At 38.5% G+C, this 18,520-nt stretch overlaps 1 protein-coding gene across 32 annotated transcripts in view; it reads right to left on the bottom strand.

Annotated features, from left to right (window-relative positions):
- Positions 1 to 3,307: 3,307 nt before the first annotated feature.
- The window catches only part of kcnma1a (potassium large conductance calcium-activated channel, subfamily M, alpha member 1a), a 202,592-nt gene continuing 187,379 nt past the window's right edge, over positions 3,308 to 18,520 (bottom strand). For 19 of the 32 annotated variants that reach the window (XM_030155838.1, XM_030155841.1, XM_030155837.1 and 16 more), the window contains 7 exons: positions 17,646 to 17,729; positions 15,738 to 15,868; positions 12,523 to 12,717; positions 11,542 to 11,660; positions 9,556 to 9,780; positions 8,345 to 8,373; positions 3,308 to 6,383 (listed from right to left, as the gene is read on the bottom strand). In XM_030155838.1, the coding sequence (XP_030011698.1) occupies positions 6,232 to 6,383; positions 8,345 to 8,373; positions 9,556 to 9,780; positions 11,542 to 11,660; positions 12,523 to 12,717; positions 15,738 to 15,868; positions 17,646 to 17,729 (935 nt within the window). In that variant the 3' untranslated portion in view covers positions 3,308 to 6,231. The remainder of the gene's footprint in view (positions 6,384 to 8,344; positions 8,374 to 9,555; positions 9,781 to 11,541; positions 11,661 to 12,522; positions 12,718 to 15,737; positions 15,869 to 17,645; positions 17,730 to 18,520) is intronic. The other 13 variants (XM_030155842.1, XM_030155840.1, XM_030155857.1 and 10 more) reach the window with 3 other exon arrangements.

Below are 18,520 nucleotides of genomic sequence, written 5' to 3'. Positions count from 1 at the left end.
CATGCTGGGACATTTGGACATACTACAGTATGTGATATGAAAATTTGTTTTTAGACTTACCTTAAATTTGGCCATAGGTGATACTTTTTGGCTGTTTTGGTAACATGGGGAGTGGTACCCCCCCTAGTTAAACCAAGTAACATGAGGCAACTCTGCCTCAATAATCAGTCCACTACATAAAATCATTACTTTAATATAGTTCTAAAAGGAAAATTGTAATTGGAAATTAAGGAAAATAACTGGAAAATTGTAAAATTAGAAATGTCACAGACGGTTATGGTTACGGTGTGCTATAACAATGTCTTTTGAGATGTGTTCATGGGTGTGTGTTTTAGTCATTGGTGTGGAAAATGTTAGAATATAATAAATCACCTTCTGCAGAGGGAAGTGTGCAGGGGCAGCAGCTTCGTGTCTTCTAAGCCGATTAGTCACTGCTAAAGCTGAGTTAGGGAAGCACCATGTTTTGTTCTGAGATGACAAACTCAACAGCAATTTCACCGTGAAGATGGGACATGTTTCTTATAATTCTGCCTAAGATAGCTCATTCAGATTGTTGGCTGGTACACTGTAAGCCCAGACTTTGTATTTACTAAAATACTTTGATTACAATGTACTTAAATGATATAAGTTTTATTACATTGCTATAAAATGTTAAGTATGTTCTACTAATTTGTAGACATAGTCGAAAATACGAAAAAGTTTAAGTTGAATGGATTTAAATCACTAAGTTTTAGTCATGACCACACCTTTTTAGCTTCACATTGCATTGTGGGTATTGGGCATGTTGTTGAAAATGTGTTATTTTATGTGCAGGGGTTCAGCGGGGTTGTGGTGTTGGTGTTAATTTTGACTTAATGTGCATATGGCAATGTTTATTGGCCTTTTTATGTTTGTTTTTGTGTTTTTGTAGAGCTGCACCATGAGTGAGAGCCATAGGCTGAACAATGGCTTTCCTGTTCATCTCAAACTAAATTTGGGCAATGTTAAACACTGTGTTTTACCAAAGTAAAAGCCCTTCCTATTATGGCAAATTATGAGTTTACGTCTTGCTGAACTTTTGTCCTCACTGCAATCTAGTAAATTGATTAAATACTAAAAGGAATTTATATATTAATTTAAATGATCTTGGAATTGAGAAGAATGAACTGGTGAGTAAGTCTAATGATTATACAAAGCAATTGACATTGTAACACATTTTAAGTTAAATTAACTTGGCATTTAGTGTGTTGTACTTAAAACAGCAATTCCACTCAAATCAAGCATTTATGTTCAATACACTCTATTTTTCATCACTCATTACTTCAATTTTTTAAGGCAACCGGTTTCCTCAAATTATTTAAGTAAGCTCAACATATCCGGTCTTACAGTGTAGCTAGCGAAAACTTAAAGTCTTGTTTTAACTTCCTGTCTGGCTATGTATGAATAAATATATGTAACGTGTGTGTAGAGGCTTTTAGATTGTTGGAAGGGACTGAGAAATTAGTCATGGTAACAAAACTTTGTTGCGTCTGTCATTTAGTAGAATTTACTTAAGTCACTTTGGTTTTTAATTAGTTTTTTTGAAGCGTTATTACTTGGTTAACTTGCACTTTGAACACTGGCCAAAAAACATTTTAATATCAGTTATACATGTTTCTTCAAAAATAATGAGCTATTATTGGTGCTACCATTAGAGCAGGTAAAAAAAAACATCCAATAATACCATTTACAACAATAATAAAACTATAAGGATGGACCAAAAATGAGATAAATTCCAGATTTAGAACACAAATACATCCATTTTAATTTGAGAAAATACAAAAAGAAACCATGTACAATCTATGTACAAACTTTTTGTACAAGACAGTATATTTATCAGCAGATTATATTTGACAGAGTCAGGTAGATCAACTCAGCACCATCAAATAATCCATTTATCCATTATATCTTAAACACATCCAAACTAATTAGACTGCTATGACAAACTTGTTTGCTTCAGTGATGATGTGCCAACAGATCCAATTTGTGATACGCAAGAGCAGTGTCCTGATTTCTTCCTGAACTGATAGGCAGCCAAAAAAAATTAACAAAAATCGCAACTTAAAAAAAAAACAAAAACATAAAATTGCTGAATGCAATTTAAATGTATTATTAAGACTTGATACCCACCTCCCACCCCCATAAGTGTTATATATTCTATTATATCTAGTACAATTCCCAGCAAATAAGTTATTATATCCATCCTTTACAGCAAAAAATAGATTAACAAAAATAATGCAACATACTGTAATGCATCATAGTCTTTGATTTGTTAAGTGGATAACAACACATCTGATGTTACAGGCATGGGCCTCTATGTGCATCTTTCAGTCATCCATGTCTAACAACACCACAGAACACAACTGGATCTCCATATGGACCTTCTACACAGACACTAACCAAGCACACAGTATAAATGATATGTGTGGTTTGATGAGCAGAGGCTCATACGTATCTGCTCCGGTTGCCTCTCAGGCCTCCTAAAATGCCACTTGTCGCTTTAGTGGGTCTTAACATGGGCCCTCCTCTCGAACTCTTGCACTGCCTGGCACTATACTGGCATGGAGGCATTGATGGCTTGGATGTTCTCCATGCCAGTACAAGACACCGTTTTCACAGTGGAAAACACTTGGACTCAGCTCCCTCAAAGTGAGCCTGTGTCCCTGAATGACTGAAGGATGCTTGCTCAACTTAACTCGTCATGGCACTTCAAAAAACACTCTAAAATATTTAGAGGTATACAATGCAAAGACCTAAAACATCTAATAGACATACGACAAGGTGTACATGTTTTTCGAAGGAGACACATCAGACCGGTGTTCATGAATAATGCCTTCCTGAATGAGTTGCACAATGAGGGTTCAGTTAGAAAAAGCACAGTAATCAAATGTAATGAAAACAAATGGTGCATTACTTTGTGAGCTTATGTCGATGCCAGTTTGCAGCATGTACTGTTTGATTTCTGAGCAATCCTATGCTTAAGTACCTTAAAAAATACTCTGTAAACAAATAGGAAGCAGTTCTGACAGATTGTGACAGAGATAATGACAAGCTGACAAAATGGAATGTAAACCCTGTAATACATCAATGTAATAAAAACAGGAAAATTAAGGATGTTCTCTCTTTTGATAACCTTTGCTGAATTGGTGCTACCTTCCATGTTTGCGATAGCTGTTTAACCAGATCAAATTCTGCCTGATTTATTCCATGTGTCACATACAGTACTCAAAATAGTCTTTGCATTCCTACAAGAGTTCAGGATCTGTCATTTTCAACATACACATTTGTCTTTTTTTTTTTTTTTAAACATAACAATCAGTTTGTCGATTCTATGTATAATGTATCATTGCCATTACCAAATATTTAATAATTCCTTATTGTTCAGGCTATGCCATTAACAACCCAATTATACATATATTTTAATCACATATTTTCTGAAAATAAATCTATTTGCTACAGAGTGTGACAACGATGTAATCACAGTTCAAAAGTTCACTTCAGGACAATGTGTATGAGGCTTCAGTATAGTTGCACCACACCCAATAGACGGACATTGAAGCTCAGATCATTTTGGTTAAAGAAATGTGATCTACAGAATGGGTTGAATTTACACAAACATATTTAGCATATCTTGATTTTTTTTTTTTTTCCATATTCAAAAATCTTTTTTTAAGAATGCCTTTTACACCCTACAGAGGAGAATACCTCACATCAGGAACCACTGCGCTATATAGACAGTGTCCTTGTTATGTTTACTGTTATATTTCCAGGAAAACTCCGGCACATTTTCCTGTAATGTGCACACTCTTCCTTCTCTTGAGGGACCTAATTTAGGTCAAACGCCACAAATGAAGGTCATTCACATCTGGCCTGTGCACAGAGGGAGCGACTCCAAGATCCTCAACTTAACTGTACTTCTCCGACCTGATTTACTCAACAAATAAAAATAAGAAATTGATGTCTGTCCTGTCATCTGTCTTCATGAGGATGCCGAGTTGATGTAAAATTTCCAAAGCGGCTCACTGAGGCTTTGATGAGATTTAATTTGATTAGTTCTACAAGCACTCAAACAGAGCTGAGCTGCCAGGTTGAAGATGGTGGTTTCACAATGCAAGCTAGTAAATGCTTCATTAGCTCCAGAGTGATGCCGTTTGTTAACGAGGGGGGTAAAAAAATAAGCTTTAGTTTTAGTACAGTGCGAAATAAATGGTGACATATTTAAACACAAAATCCTCTGATATGTAGAGATAATTAAATATATTAAGGGAGATTTTATTTATGTACTATAGTAGCTTTCATTAAGTCCTATAATCTATAAAAATAAGTACAAATTGATTATGCATATGGATAGAAAATAATTATGTTTATATGTATGTATAAATCCAACTACATAGTTTTATGCAGTTTGCATCTTAGGAGTACAATGCTACCTCCTCAAGCCTTCATCACAGCGACATTTGGATCCGTAAGTGCCTTACCATGTGCAAAATACACACTTATGTCGCACACAGGCTAGCATGAAGAACACAGGTTCTTCTCCAGTGTCCTTATCAGCAGTCTGTGGAATGGTTGCATTTTTTTTTTCACCCAACTATGTTTGAGCTTTTCCTCAAGTTAAGAGGACTGAATGCAGCTGCCCAACTCCTGAGAGTTTTGAGGCGTGTGACATCTGGATTGGCGACAGAGAACATCCAAGCTCTTTACTGCCCCTGCGCCAACCCTGTGCCAGGCAGTGGCTTCGATCAAAGGAGGACCCATTGATGCCCACTTTATGCAATATGTGGCATTTCCTTCCTCAATTTGTACCAAACGAAAAAAAAAAACGAAAAAAAAACAAAACATTCAAATAATACACTACGCTTCTTTATGATCCCAAATCTGCCACAGATACCACGACAAAGTGTTTACTGTGGGTGTGCAGCTGCTGTTCATAGCTCATCTCAATCATAGTTGGGGATTTTAGTTTATAATGCAACATAATAATTTAGTTAGTAGTTCTAAACCCTCCAGACTACTCCAGTGCTCTTTCATCTTAGAGCTAAGATCTCACATGCTATTCTTTCAAGGGTGCACCATTACATAAAAGCCAATGAGGGTGATGATGGCACTGATTAGCGCAACACCAAAAGGACAACTGGCTGCGATGTACACTCACACACACACGCACAAGATATGAACATACCGTAAACCCTCCTGAACACATGGCGGACAGGGTAGGTCATTTTGTCCTCATGTATTCAGGTTGTGTTGATCAACTGCGCTGTATCTGTTACAGAAGAGGCTCAGGCACATATCATGCGATAAGAGCTTGAAACCGAGTCACAGGCTTTATGATCTGACGTTTCACGGACAGAAGCAGGGTTCCTTTTTAGTCAGCATACAGCGACACCGCCCCCTCTAAGTTATCGAGCTTGGGGTTTTTTTTTTGCGAGATGGTTTTCTTCTGCAGGACTGGAATGCTCTCACTCAGCATGACTAGTCAATGGTGAAGTAGCAAACCTTAAGCAATGACATGATGTACAACAACCTAAGATTAGTATGCCTCCGAAGCCAAGCAGACCTCCCTTCCTCTTGTCAGACACATTTTTTTTTTTTTTTTTTTTGAGGGACTGTGTGTGTGTTGGGGTTAATCTGATAGTTCCAGTTGTTCTGTCGAGAATAACTTGTTCAGTTTTAGTGCAAATAGAACAGAAGCAGACAGGAGATATGACGTCGATGAGCCCAGCTGGTTTTGACATGACACATCTGGGTGAATCTTTGGGAGATGATATGATCAGTTTATCGCTGCAACCCTCATCCTCCAATAACCAGTCACCGTAGCCATGGAGTCTGGTCACATGAAGAGGTGAACTATTGCAAAGAATTACAGGAAGTACTCTTTTTTTTTTGTCAACTCTTAAAATAATTCCAAAAAGTGCTAGGGGGAAGGGGCTGTACAATCCTTAATTGATTGTCATTATGTACATCTCTATGGATACATTAATAAATAAAACAATGTCCAAGAGCATGGAAGTAACATTAAAGGTATACACATATTAGGAGGTCCCTTCCAGTTTGGGTTTGCATCCAACCCTTGAATAGAAGAATGAGTGAAGAGAAATATGTCAGTCTTCATCACCCTGTCCTCATCATCAGTCCTCCACTGGTGATTTCTTCCCATCTCTTTAAAAAAGAGCATACAGATGTCTTGTGAGTCAGCAAGGAACCTGGTGTTCAGCATTCATCTTCAACTTCTCTGATTGGTGGAATCAGACTACTAGTGGATTTGTATTGGTTGACTTGGTTGGCCATGTGAGTGCTCATGGGCTTGATCTGAATGTTCCTTGGGTAGGCATTTTCTGGTTCATCTGTAAACCATTTCTTTTCTGAAGGGGACAAGGCAGAAGAGGGGGGAAAAAAAGGCAAGAGAAGAGTTAGTTTGTAAAAGTACATCACATAAGATTATTTATAACCATACAGCCTCAGTTTAAGTGATATATTTGCATGGCGTTCTTTGCAATTAAAACTTTAGGTCCAGTTTGTGTTCAATACCAATTTCCAAGTGATCACATGTATCAGCTCTGAAAGTTGTTTTAAAAAAGAATTGACTTTCTGTTGAATATTAGCTGTAACATTCACCCAGATTCCAAAAACATATTTTCTTAATCAAGTCACGTATCTAGCAATGCAAAATATTGTTTGTTTGTTTGCCCAGGTATTGAGATGGAACGCAGAGGTTTCTGTCATCACCAACATACAAAACAGGAACTCAGATCATTAAAAACATACACTAGTGACTCTTAACAGTTTACGAGGTGAGTATTGCTTATGAAATACTGACACTATCATCACTACTCGTAATCTATTTTCCGTCTTCGTATCCGAGTGATGGCAGAAATCTCAGACAGGTACGATATAATCTGGACAAAGACAAACCAAAACTATCTGCATGGCTGTATAAAACAATATGTCAATGAGAAATTGGGTTTTAAAAGAAACGTGTGTGAGCCTCAGAGCTTAATAATTGCATTTTAATCAGTTGCATTTCATTGTTAGTTCAGCTCTCTCTCAGGCAGGCATTTTGTGAGACAGGGTGTCAGATTTTAAAGAGGTGAATATGTCATTTTGGAAAGAATCTCTTCATGTTGAAGTCGACAAAGAGAGCAGTGTTTCTGGGCACAGTTTGAGGAAAGGTAAGGGTGTATGCCAGCTGTCAGAAGTTTGTAAACTCTCTCCTGGCACTTCAGAGCATCTGCAATGCCATTCAAGATGTCACTTCCTTTTGGGTGAAGTTGTAATATCGAATTTTAACTTTGCTATGTAGAGCAAACCTGGTGTGTGAGTGAGCGTGCACCGCGACTGTGTGTTCGTGTGCGTGTGAGCTTGCGCGTGTAGATCCATTTGTGTGGGCTTGTGTGTGAGTGTCAGCAAGCTTAGGGCTGCAGGGCCATGTGTTACAGCACAGGCATTTGATGTGGAGAATTGTGCCTGAGGTGAAGCAAGATGTCTGCCATCTCTCTCCAGAGTCTTCTGCTGATACGGTGAACTTAGTGATGTCGCCTGAAACCACCATATCAGGTGCATAGGGTTACAAGGAGGAAATTTACAGACTCATATCCCCCTCTTCAATTTAGACCTTAAATTGGTCACACCTCCCACTTTCTTGGTGTGACCGATGGCACTGGGCTGGGCACACTTTCTTAAACTTCTGTGGAGAAGTAAGCAATTTGGCTGCATCAGGGGGATTTGAATCAGCTTGACCTACATGTGAGCTACGATCTGGGTTTGTACAGTCGGGCAACATCTCTGTGGTTTAATCTGGCACGGGCACAATGCGGACCGACTGCATTCAATGAGAGCATAAATAGGACTAAAAAGTCTGCTACAGTCATCTGATTGCATTCAATAGGAGGGTAGATGCGCAAACACACAAACCTCTCACACAATGCAAACCATCCCAAGTAGAAAATAAAAGATAAGAAGGCATGAACAATGATGGAAACAAAGAATGGAAAAAAAAGGGATCTTTCTGGAGAAAAGAAAATTCATATCATCAAGTGAGTAAAGTGAGGTAAAGGCATAAAGAAAGGGGCGGGGTTTCGTCTTAACCTCATGCAATGTGGGGATGGTCCTGATCATGGCAGGGGGAGGCAGGAGCAGCAGCAGCAGACATTTTGCTTTCCAGATGAAAGCAAAACTTAAACTGAGGCATGGTTTACTTGATTTCTGGAGAACATAATAAATAAAACAAACTCCCCTCATCATAACAATATCCACACAGGACATAGTTATGATCATAACCCCAGGTAAAGGTTGCTAAGTCATGCAGAATCGTTAACTTGCATACCTTGGCCCATTCTATTCATCCTTGTTGCACTTCAGAAAGAAAGGTAAGTAATCTACTGTAAGTAAGTAGTATTTACAATCTACAAAGCAAATACACAATTGACAAATGACTTCTAGTCCAACTTAGGCTTACATATTGTTACAAAAGTATTACGGCTATATCATACATCTTAATTTTAAGATGTATTGAGGGCTTATATAACACTGAGATATTTTCTGTCAAAGAGTAACAAATCTGCATGCTTTTAGAATATGTCACAATTGTTTATGGAGCATCTTTATTCCCCCAAATGAATTAGATTTCTCTTAACTTTACAAAAAACACTGTATATAATCAGGGGGGTTGGGTAACTATTAAATAGCACTTAGGTAAAATATTTCACCAAAATTAAATTATACCATAAAATTGTATATGATAGTAAACAGAACAGAAAATAAGAGCTAGCTGTAGAGGGTTACCAACATGGACATGCAGTAAAGTGGTACAGATGCACTATGAATAACAAAATATCAACACTGCTAATGGAGAATGATGTTATGAGTAACAGCATAAGTAATGTCAGCCAAATACATTCTAGGAAGTATATGGAGTACTCATAATACAACTACAATATGTAAATCACAGTACGTTACATCCATGATCAAGCTGTAATGATCATGTTTGCCAAATGTGCACAAATATCAACAACATCTACGTACTACACAGATATTAGTCAAGAGTTCGACAAACAACTACATATTAAAGACAGATACAACAGGTACACCAAAACAAACTGAATGTGGGTTGTACTATGTCATTTCATTTGGCTGTGGTTGAGGCCTCTACTGCAAGTTTCCAACCACAAGAGTAGAACCATCCAAACAAGTGGGTTTGCATGATTTATTTATTTATTTTTTTACTGTCTTTGTTAGAAAAAAGCATTTTAAACAAAGCATGTTTACAAATCTGTTTCTGTCATGTAATGATTGCTGTGATGTGAGAGTGAAGACACATGCAGATGATTATGGAGGAAACGTACAAACTCTGTGCATGGACGCCGAGCACAAACCACACAAACACACAATATACAATATACCATCAGTACATGTTTCACTACAGTCTGCACACACAAACACACACATCTATAAACTATACTTAAATACACTCAGGTGTAAAACACTAAACATGCAGACTAAATATATCCTCCTAAAAGGAGCCGTGGGTACACTTACTTCTGTTTGTCACGGGCCTCTCGGCTCTTACTGCTTCGGTTCTGCCGGTTCGACGGTGGGATGGAGTGGACAGAGGAACTCTTTTTGCTGGAGGAATGGGAGGAGTGGGAAGAGTGGGACAAGCTTGTCCGTGACTGGCCTGCGTTGTGGTCGAACTGCATGAGGCAGAAGATCAAGTCTGTGGGCACCAGCTCAAACTCATATGGTGGGTTGGTGATCACATATCTGACAAGAAATATGACATAGTTGGCAAAGATTAACCTTAGTAGACATTTTATAACTAAAACACAGAGACTGATTGGATTTTATATTCATATCTTTGTACTAAGCCTTTTCTATTAGGTAATAAGACCCTTATAAATCCTTATAAGGTGCATATTAACATTGTGTTAACAGTATCATAAATATATCCATTGTTAGATATTTATGAACAATTTATAAACAACATTAACACTAACACTTATGAAAAACCAATAAGTTTTTTATAGTGTGTATAATGGTAATATGCACATTTATTGTATTTAATAAACATATTTGTTACGTTTCTTAAATTAGTTAAAGCTGCAGAGCTCGAATCTTTTAGCATCAATGGGTAAAAGTTCCATAATTTATTTTCAGTATGTTGACATTCAAGTGGTCTGAGAAGATATGAGACTTCGTAGTAGAAAATCTACCCAGTGACACCCCGAGGATTAAATATGTGACTGACGGTTGTAATGACAAATCACTGATCAGATTCTGTCAGAGGACAGTCTACTATTTGTCTCAACACTGAAGTTCGGAGAAGTGGCTCCACTTTTCTATACTGGCTTGAAACCAACATCAGTTTGTCTAAATTCATACTTAGCATTTTTTGATTTAGACGAAGAGGAGAGAGCTGAAGAGCGAAGGTGTGTATTGTCATATGCTGTTTTTGCCCCCTGATTTCAGCCCCTGCAGCTTTAACCAGCAATGTGCTTTTTTTTGCTAAATTGTTGTTGACCAAGTTAGTGATCCTTTTTGCAGCTGCAAGTTCTAAAGTAAAAACAATGCCCTGTTAAAATTGTTCCTTGACTTCTTGAACAATCTCTTGTGTAATTTTAACTCTGTTTTTGTACTTATTCCTCAGGTCTTTTTTTTTTTCCAATTCTCTTTTCATTAGGATTTTCCATGGTTCACATGTTTATTCACATAACAATTCACCATTCTCATCCATTCATCTGAAAATTACAACTGAATCACACAACGATACGCTGTTCACTCCATAGACAATACAAATAAGGATGATTGGTTGTTCCTCAGCAATACAAAAGATCTAATATTTACAATACAAAATTAAGAACTAAACTCCCTTGAACAGGAATGCTGGGGTGCACATTTGTGATTTTAAAAAATTAAAAGAAAAAAAAAAAAGACAAAAGGCTTAAAAAGGAAAAAAGGGGTGAAATGGACATAAGACATGGCATTAGATAAACAATGGTCGAACTGGTGTAACACACCTAATCCATCTTTCCCATATTTTCAAAAATAGACCTTGTTGTCTTATTACAAAAGCAATTATTTCCATCTTAAAAATGTCATAAATGATGTCAATCCACTCCTCCACTGTAGGTCCACAGGCCTTTTTATTCATTTTTATACTTTTATTCATGTACTTTCATGTACTTGGGTGTGGCGTTAAAGTTGCACCATGTTAGAGTAGAAAATGTACAGATGATGTGATATATATATATATATATATATATATATATATATATAAGGTCTATAAGCCACTACTTTTTTCCACATACTGTGAACCTGCAGCTCTAAAATCATGCGGCTACTTAATGTTTTCTTGACTAATGATTGGTCCGGCTGACGAAGAAGGAAATAGAGCTGCTGCACGTAAGCTTGGCATCAATGAATTGATGGTGAGATGTTGGAGACGGGGTGGGTGCAGCTTATAGTCAGGTGTGGCTTATAGTCCGGAAAGTATGGTAGTCAGTTCTAAGAGAAGACAGCAATTACCGTTTTGTACACTGGCTCGGTGAACTGAGATGAGCGTCTCTTAATCTGTAGATTCCGAAACACAGCATGTTGTACGTCTTCAACGCTTTACAGAATAAATCGCCATAGCAGCCACCATCCTAATGAAAAAAGAAAGGTGACTGTTAGTAAATAAGCATCAGTGAGTGTATAAGGTCAGACTAATCTAACTGGCTGTAAAACAATTAATCAATCAAATCATTCAGTCAAATTTTATTTATATAGTACCAAATTATTCATTCCTTCATTCATTCATTTTCTGAACCCGCTTTATCCTCACTAGGGTCACGGGGGTCACTTGGAGCCTATCCCAGGTACATAGGGGCGAAGGTGGGGTACACCCTGGACAAGTCGCCAGTTCATCGCAGGGCTGAACATATAGAGACAAACAATCACTCTCACATTCACACCTATGGGCAATTTAGATTAACCAATTAACCTATTAGTGCATGTCTTTGGATGGTGGGAGGAAGCCGGAGTACCCGGAGAGAACCCACGCAGACATGGGGAGAACATGCAAACTCCACACAGAAAGGTCCCACCCCCCGTCGACTGGTGTTGGTATCGAACTCAGGACCTTCTTGCTGTAAGGCACGAGTGCTAACCACTGCACCACCATGTCGCCGCACCAAATTGTAACAACATTTATCACATGACACTTTACATTTAAAGCTAGTAGACCAGACTCTTAGTAACCCAATTCACAGACATCCAACAGAATCCTCCAAATGTAATTCAAAGTTATTGGAAAATTATACCATGATCCATCAACAAATGGAGAAAATCAGGGTTGAAATTTGCTCCTTCTTTTTCATTGTTCTCCCCTCTCTCCACCCGCTAAGGTCTGCTTTGCATGATCACTGTTCTTCACATCAAATTAAGGGCCACCAGGAGTAGAGGCGTCCAGATGTGTGCTGCTGGGTAGTGCCAAAACGTGTCATCTGTGCTTAAACATCCACTTACCCCCAAGTCTGCAAATGGCCCGTCGTACAGGGCGAGCTGGGCGACTCGACACCTGTCTCTGTTGGCCAGTGTCTGCGGTGTGCTGTAGCCTCCTCTGAGGGCATTCTCTTCCGCCAACAGAGCCTCCAGCTCTGGCGTGGCTCCTCCTGTGACCAGTGTTCGAATCAGCGTGAGGATGTTATCATTGAAGTATGTCTGGGGAGAAACAGGACAGGGGGGATATGTAAGCAGATGCCATTAGAGCCACAAGTAGAAGGGGGGGTTATGGTTATAGAGACCCTCTGCCTGTCTCTTCACATGGAGCTGGATGTGCAACGAGACGACAAACCAAGAGACGATGACTTCCTGTCTTGTGATTTCACACCTTGGAAATATAGAAACCCACAATAATTGAATCCTAATAACAGGTAGATGCCTGGTCTTGCTATAAATACTCAACAAAAAAGTAAATATGTCCCCAGTTTGAGTAAAAAGTACTGACTGTTTGGGGAAATGCCTGTCTTTTTAAAAATAAATTTGTGACCTGTTTCTGAAATATTTCTGTATTCAGTTGGAATAAATGGGCTTCAAGCTGACAGGATACGCAATTCATCTTTTAAGCTTTCAGGGGTGTTGTTGACAGATATAGAGCAAACCTTACCTTAAAAATTGTGGGTTCACCTAAATAACATCGACAACTATGTATATTTTTGGAAAAACTGAAGAGAAGGTAAAGGGTCAATATGTCAGATTCAAGTCTGTTGACATCATTTTAAGCTAATGATGGTCTCAGTCGGCGAAAGCCATGAATCCATGATAACAACATGTACACTGTTGTTGTGCAGTTGTTTTTTTTAAAAATTTTTTAGAGCTCTTTCATGCCTCTGCTCCTCTACAGTTGCAACATTGTAGAGCACTAGCAACTGTTTAGCAATGGAGTCAGCTAACATCAAAAAACCGATACCAACACAAAGCACAAGCAAATCTTACGTAATGAACCTTGAAAAGATAACTGATTTTACTATTTGTAGATATGAGATTGAGGAAAATGGTATGTTTTCTGGCAACTGAGGCATTTCTCCCAAATGCTAGAGTAGTGCAGAGATCATTTCCTTTCAGAAATTGTCTTTGCATCTCTAAAAAAATGACAATAGACAAATACTTTCACAATCGAAAACAGACATTTCAGACCAAAGTGCTGGACCATGGCATCAAGGCCAAAAGAGGGTAAGTTTACATACATACATACAGTTGCGGAAAAAATTATTAGACCCCCCCTTGTTGTTTTCTTCAATTTCTTGTTCATTTTTATGCCCGGTACAACTAAAGGTACATTTGTTCAAACAAATAAAATGATAACAACAAAAATAGTTCACAAGAGTTTAATTTCAGAGCTGATATCTATCCATTTTCCATGTTTTCTTGATAATAACCAAAATCACTTCAGTTCTTACATCAATATATATGGCATTGTACTGCCAAAAACAGTGCTTTTAGGCATTCCATGTTTTCTTTTCTGTCTGTTTTAGTCACATGATACACACAAGAGTTAGTACTTGATTGCATAACCATTGTTTTTGATGACTTTTGATGGTCTAATAATTTTTCCTGCAATTGTACATCACCTGATTTTGTTTGAACAAGTGTTTTTTGGTGGAATAATGCTCAAAAACAGCTATCATATTTATTCAGATTCTCCATAGTTTTTGGTTACTTACAGCATGCTAATGCTAATTCACACTGAATATTTTCTAAGCTTTCATACCACTGGAGGTTAAAGAGTTAAGGTTTTTCTTCCCTTCTGTAATTTGGGTGAACTACTCTTTTACATACACATAAATGCGTCTAATTTGAGATGGGATGATTGATTTTCATTAAGTGTAATCAGGTGAGAAACCTAATTAATAAGGTGTTAAATCCACACTTAAAATGAAAGAGAAGTGTGTCATCACAACACTGTTCCTTCTGCCGTGAACCCTGTTTTTAACACTGTACGATGTCAGCTTTCCCTCCTCAAACAACGATTTGACTGCACTCGGCGGGTGTCAGGTTCTCTTGTCCTTCAAGCCGATCACAACCTGCTTTTGCCGTGCATGAAGACAGCCGATGTCACTCGGCAGCCGAGCCAGAGTGGCAGCTCCTCTCCCAGGGCCCCTGACAGGCCTGCGGAGCCTCATGATGGATGAGCACTGTCCATTAGCTGGCCTCACCTCTGACCAGCACCAGACTACAGCTGACGCCTGCTCTACTCCCTGCTCAGCTCGGCTCTCCACGCCCCTGTAACCCTTCACTCACAGAGAGGGCTGCTGGAATTAAGCCATCACAGCACCAAAGGGAGAAACACACAGTTGGTCATGAGAGCAGGGAAAGGGAAAAAATGAGGCGCAGAGGAAGAGGAGGAGTTTTTTTTTTCTCCTCATTTCTCCTTTAGCTTATCTGTGATGCAGCAATGACATTGTCAAAAGATGAAACAGTGTTTCTTTGGCTTGGTACAGCCAAGCTTGTGTCATTGCCATTAATCTAACCTTCAAAACTTACTTTGTTAAAAGATCTAATAAGGCTCCTAAAAGCTGAATTTATAATACTTAGGATGAGGAGTGATGCCAACAATTTGCCTTTTGATGTCAGCGGAGTTGGCAGGCATGTCTGATCAATGTACTGTACCATTTTATTTACCAACTTCTGCCTACTTGAAATGCCAGAACTGTGAAACTTGTAACTAAACTTGCCCAATTTTCCAAACATTAGGCAGTACTGGAGCATTTATCAAGCTCCAAAACCACAAAATTCTCTTAAAATTGTAAATATAGTTGTATGTGTAAAAAAATTCCATGTTGATCCAAGTGTTACCCCCAAACACTATGTCCACTTCATTTAATGTAAAGATGAATAAAGCAGTAGAGGCCAGCAAAGCAGAAATCTCTCCAATGTGAGGCTTTGGAGGCACAGGTCCATCCTTGAAATCTGACGCATTATAAGTTGCTTACATCTTTCCCTACCCCTGCAACAACATGCAACTGTTACCCAGTGTGCACAAAATCTATTGTGTGTAAAGTGCTTTTTTTTGGTGGAAATTTTGGTTTTTAATCACTTCCAAAAAAGAATAAAACTGTGCTACATTTATCAAATAAATTGGAAAATACACATTTTTGAAAAGTGATAATAAAGTGAAAACAGCGCCGTCGGCTCTGAAAATCTCTCCAACACAGCAAGTGTACAGTATGTCGAGAACTCACCGCGCTCATCAGGGAGTCGAGTACACTGACAGCGAAGGCGGTGCCGCAGGCGAAGGGCTGAGTGAGGTACAGCTCCGTGTCTGGGTCGTCATCATCATCTTGGTCCAGGAACTGAACGTTTGAGTCGTTCACTGAGGGAGGGAAACACAGCCGAGTTAGAGACAGGAGCTGTGAGGATGGGTATGTCAAACATGTACACCGACACACCTGAGAGTTCAAACAGATATGTGGGGCCTTCTTTTGCTCTTATCATTATTTATTTATTTTATTTTTACATTATGGTAATGAAACAGACATTCTCAGGTATATAGGTAATGATGAACAGCTTTTGTCTGCAATATAATGTAACATTAAATGCACATTATATTATGTTTCAACACTTAAATTATGCAGATATATTTACTATTTACCCAATTTAATCATTTGTTCCTCTAAAAATTACTTTAAATATTTCACATTGTTTCTATATTTTTTTAATTAAAAGTAAAACATGAATATGTTTTTCTGTCTTTGAACTAAAATTGCATTCTAAGTATTTTAAGTCTATTATATTAAATCTGTTTTACAGCACATGCACAGTACATTTAAGCAAAACACAATCTGAAGAGAATAAATTAAGTATAGTCTGTGTGTATAATGCATACACCATGATAACCATTGTAGAAGTCCCAAATCTTTAACCATAATAATAGCTATCTGCTGCTTCTATTTCCTGGAAGCCAATGTGTCTTGACCATTTGCTTCAAAACAAACGATTAAAACTAAAAAACACAAACAGACAAATTCTCAGTCAAGACACAATGACCACTCTAAGAAGTGTATAACCAGCACAGAGAAAAAAAATCTATTTGTTAATCTATAGAATAAAGGCTTTTCTGAAGTGTCAGTGTGGTAGAAAATTAGACTTCAACAATGGCTTTAAATGAGAAAGTCATGCACTTAAAAACTCATGCTACGTTTTCGGTTTTTCTTGATGGATGTGTGTGTCACATCATCATATTTTGAGATATTTATCTCAAGAACTATATTTACCTGTGGCCTGAAAAATCAAATTAATACCAGACAACAACACACTTTTTTCTTATTGTTAATAAAAAAAATCTCCTCTGGTAGATGAGCTGAATGATGCAGTGTAAGTAGAAACAACCCATTATTTTTATATAGACAGAATAATTGGCAGACAAAAAGAGTAACATTTTTTAGTTAAAATGCTGAGTACTCCCTATAGTGCCTGTCTTTTTCCACAGATTGCATTACTAACAGAAGTGGGCAGTCAAAGGGTCTGATAACCAGCAATACTTAAAAAACGAGCATCACACAAGTTTTTGTTTGACTCCTCAAATATCTGTTCTTCAGATATGGTCTGGAGGAGATAAAAAGAGGCTGGAAAATAAATTTAAAAAATAAATAAACAGCTTAAAAGATGGTTTGATCTTGAGGGTTTTTTTTTTGGTTTTTGAAATCTGATTTCTTCCCAGGCTTCCTGCACGCTGTGGAACAGAAATGTCAGTCAAAGAGACAAGGGGCTGATGCAAACAGTCCTAGGCCAAAGGAGTGAATGCAGGGGGGGGGTCTGAGGGAGGAAGGAGGGTTAGGGGGCAAGAGGGTGTGTTGTTGCTATGAAAACAGCCACAAGGACAGACTGAGCATGATCAAAGGCCTAGTGATGCTCTGCAAAGGCAACTGGAGGAAAAAAAAAAGAAAGAAAAAGAAAAAAAAAATCATTAAAAGGGGTCTAAAACAAGACAGTCAATTTCAACCAGAACGAAGAATAAAACTGTGTTCAAAGTGAAGCCATGGGAACAGCGAGGGCCTTGACTGCAGCCAGATAAATCAAGACAAGCTGATGAGGAGCAGAGCGGCGGAGCGAGGGAACGAACAGCAGCGGAGGACAAAGGCTCAGCTTACCCAGCTCTGTTATCATTTGTATGTTGGTTCCAGTTTTACTTTCCTGACTGAGTGAAACCAATGGCAGTAGTTTGCCAGGTTTAGCTAATGGTGATGAGAGGGGGAGAAACGGTATCGTTATTGAAACATTTTCAAAGACTGCAATAAAGGCATTTCTTGCTGTCTCTGGCCACTTAAGTCAAGGCAAGAATATCTCTCAGACATTCATGGCTATCCGCTATCAAAAAGTAAAGCGCCCTGGGTTACAGCGCACAGCGGTCACAAAGCCCAAGCTGTCGCAGGGCTGTGCCACCACAACAACAATAAATTACTTCACGCTAAGACAATGAAAAGAATCTTATCCTTAAGCACACCTACTTTATACGCCACGCAACAAAATTGATCATGCAACTCCGATGATGCTTCAGCTTGACTTTAATCTCATGTTGGCACTTTAGACTGAACATATGACAATGTAATTACAGTATACGGTTCTGGTGATACATGCAGCCACTCTTTCCTCTGCAGACTCTTAGTCATTCCTCTCCTGGGGAACAATGATATCACATCTAGTGTAGCTGTAGCTGTGAAATCTGTTTGGACCGAACAAGCAGAGGCGCAACACTCCAGTTTCTAGCAGATGATTTCGAGTCATGGGCTGAAACCTGGGTTAGCATCTAGTTTGGGTGATTATTACGTATGTGGTCACCAGTCTAATGGGAGAGCTTCTCTGCAGGTAATGGCTGGCCCAGATTACAAGTAACATTAGGTAGCTCCTTTCTCTTTCTGGCCTTTTCTTAGCTGGCCTCATGCTCCATTGCTCCCTAATTGGGTCAGGGGAGACAGAGTAGCCAGTCTTTGGTGCTTTAGTAGGCCCCTCGGAGATCTGAAAGTTT

Source organism: Sphaeramia orbicularis, chromosome 15 (genome assembly GCF_902148855.1).
Source record: "Sphaeramia orbicularis chromosome 15, fSphaOr1.1, whole genome shotgun sequence".
Lineage (NCBI taxonomy): Eukaryota > Metazoa > Chordata > Actinopteri > Kurtiformes > Apogonidae > Sphaeramia > Sphaeramia orbicularis.
Note: the sequence above shows the minus strand (reverse complement) of the source record. Positions and strands in the feature narration are given on the sequence as shown.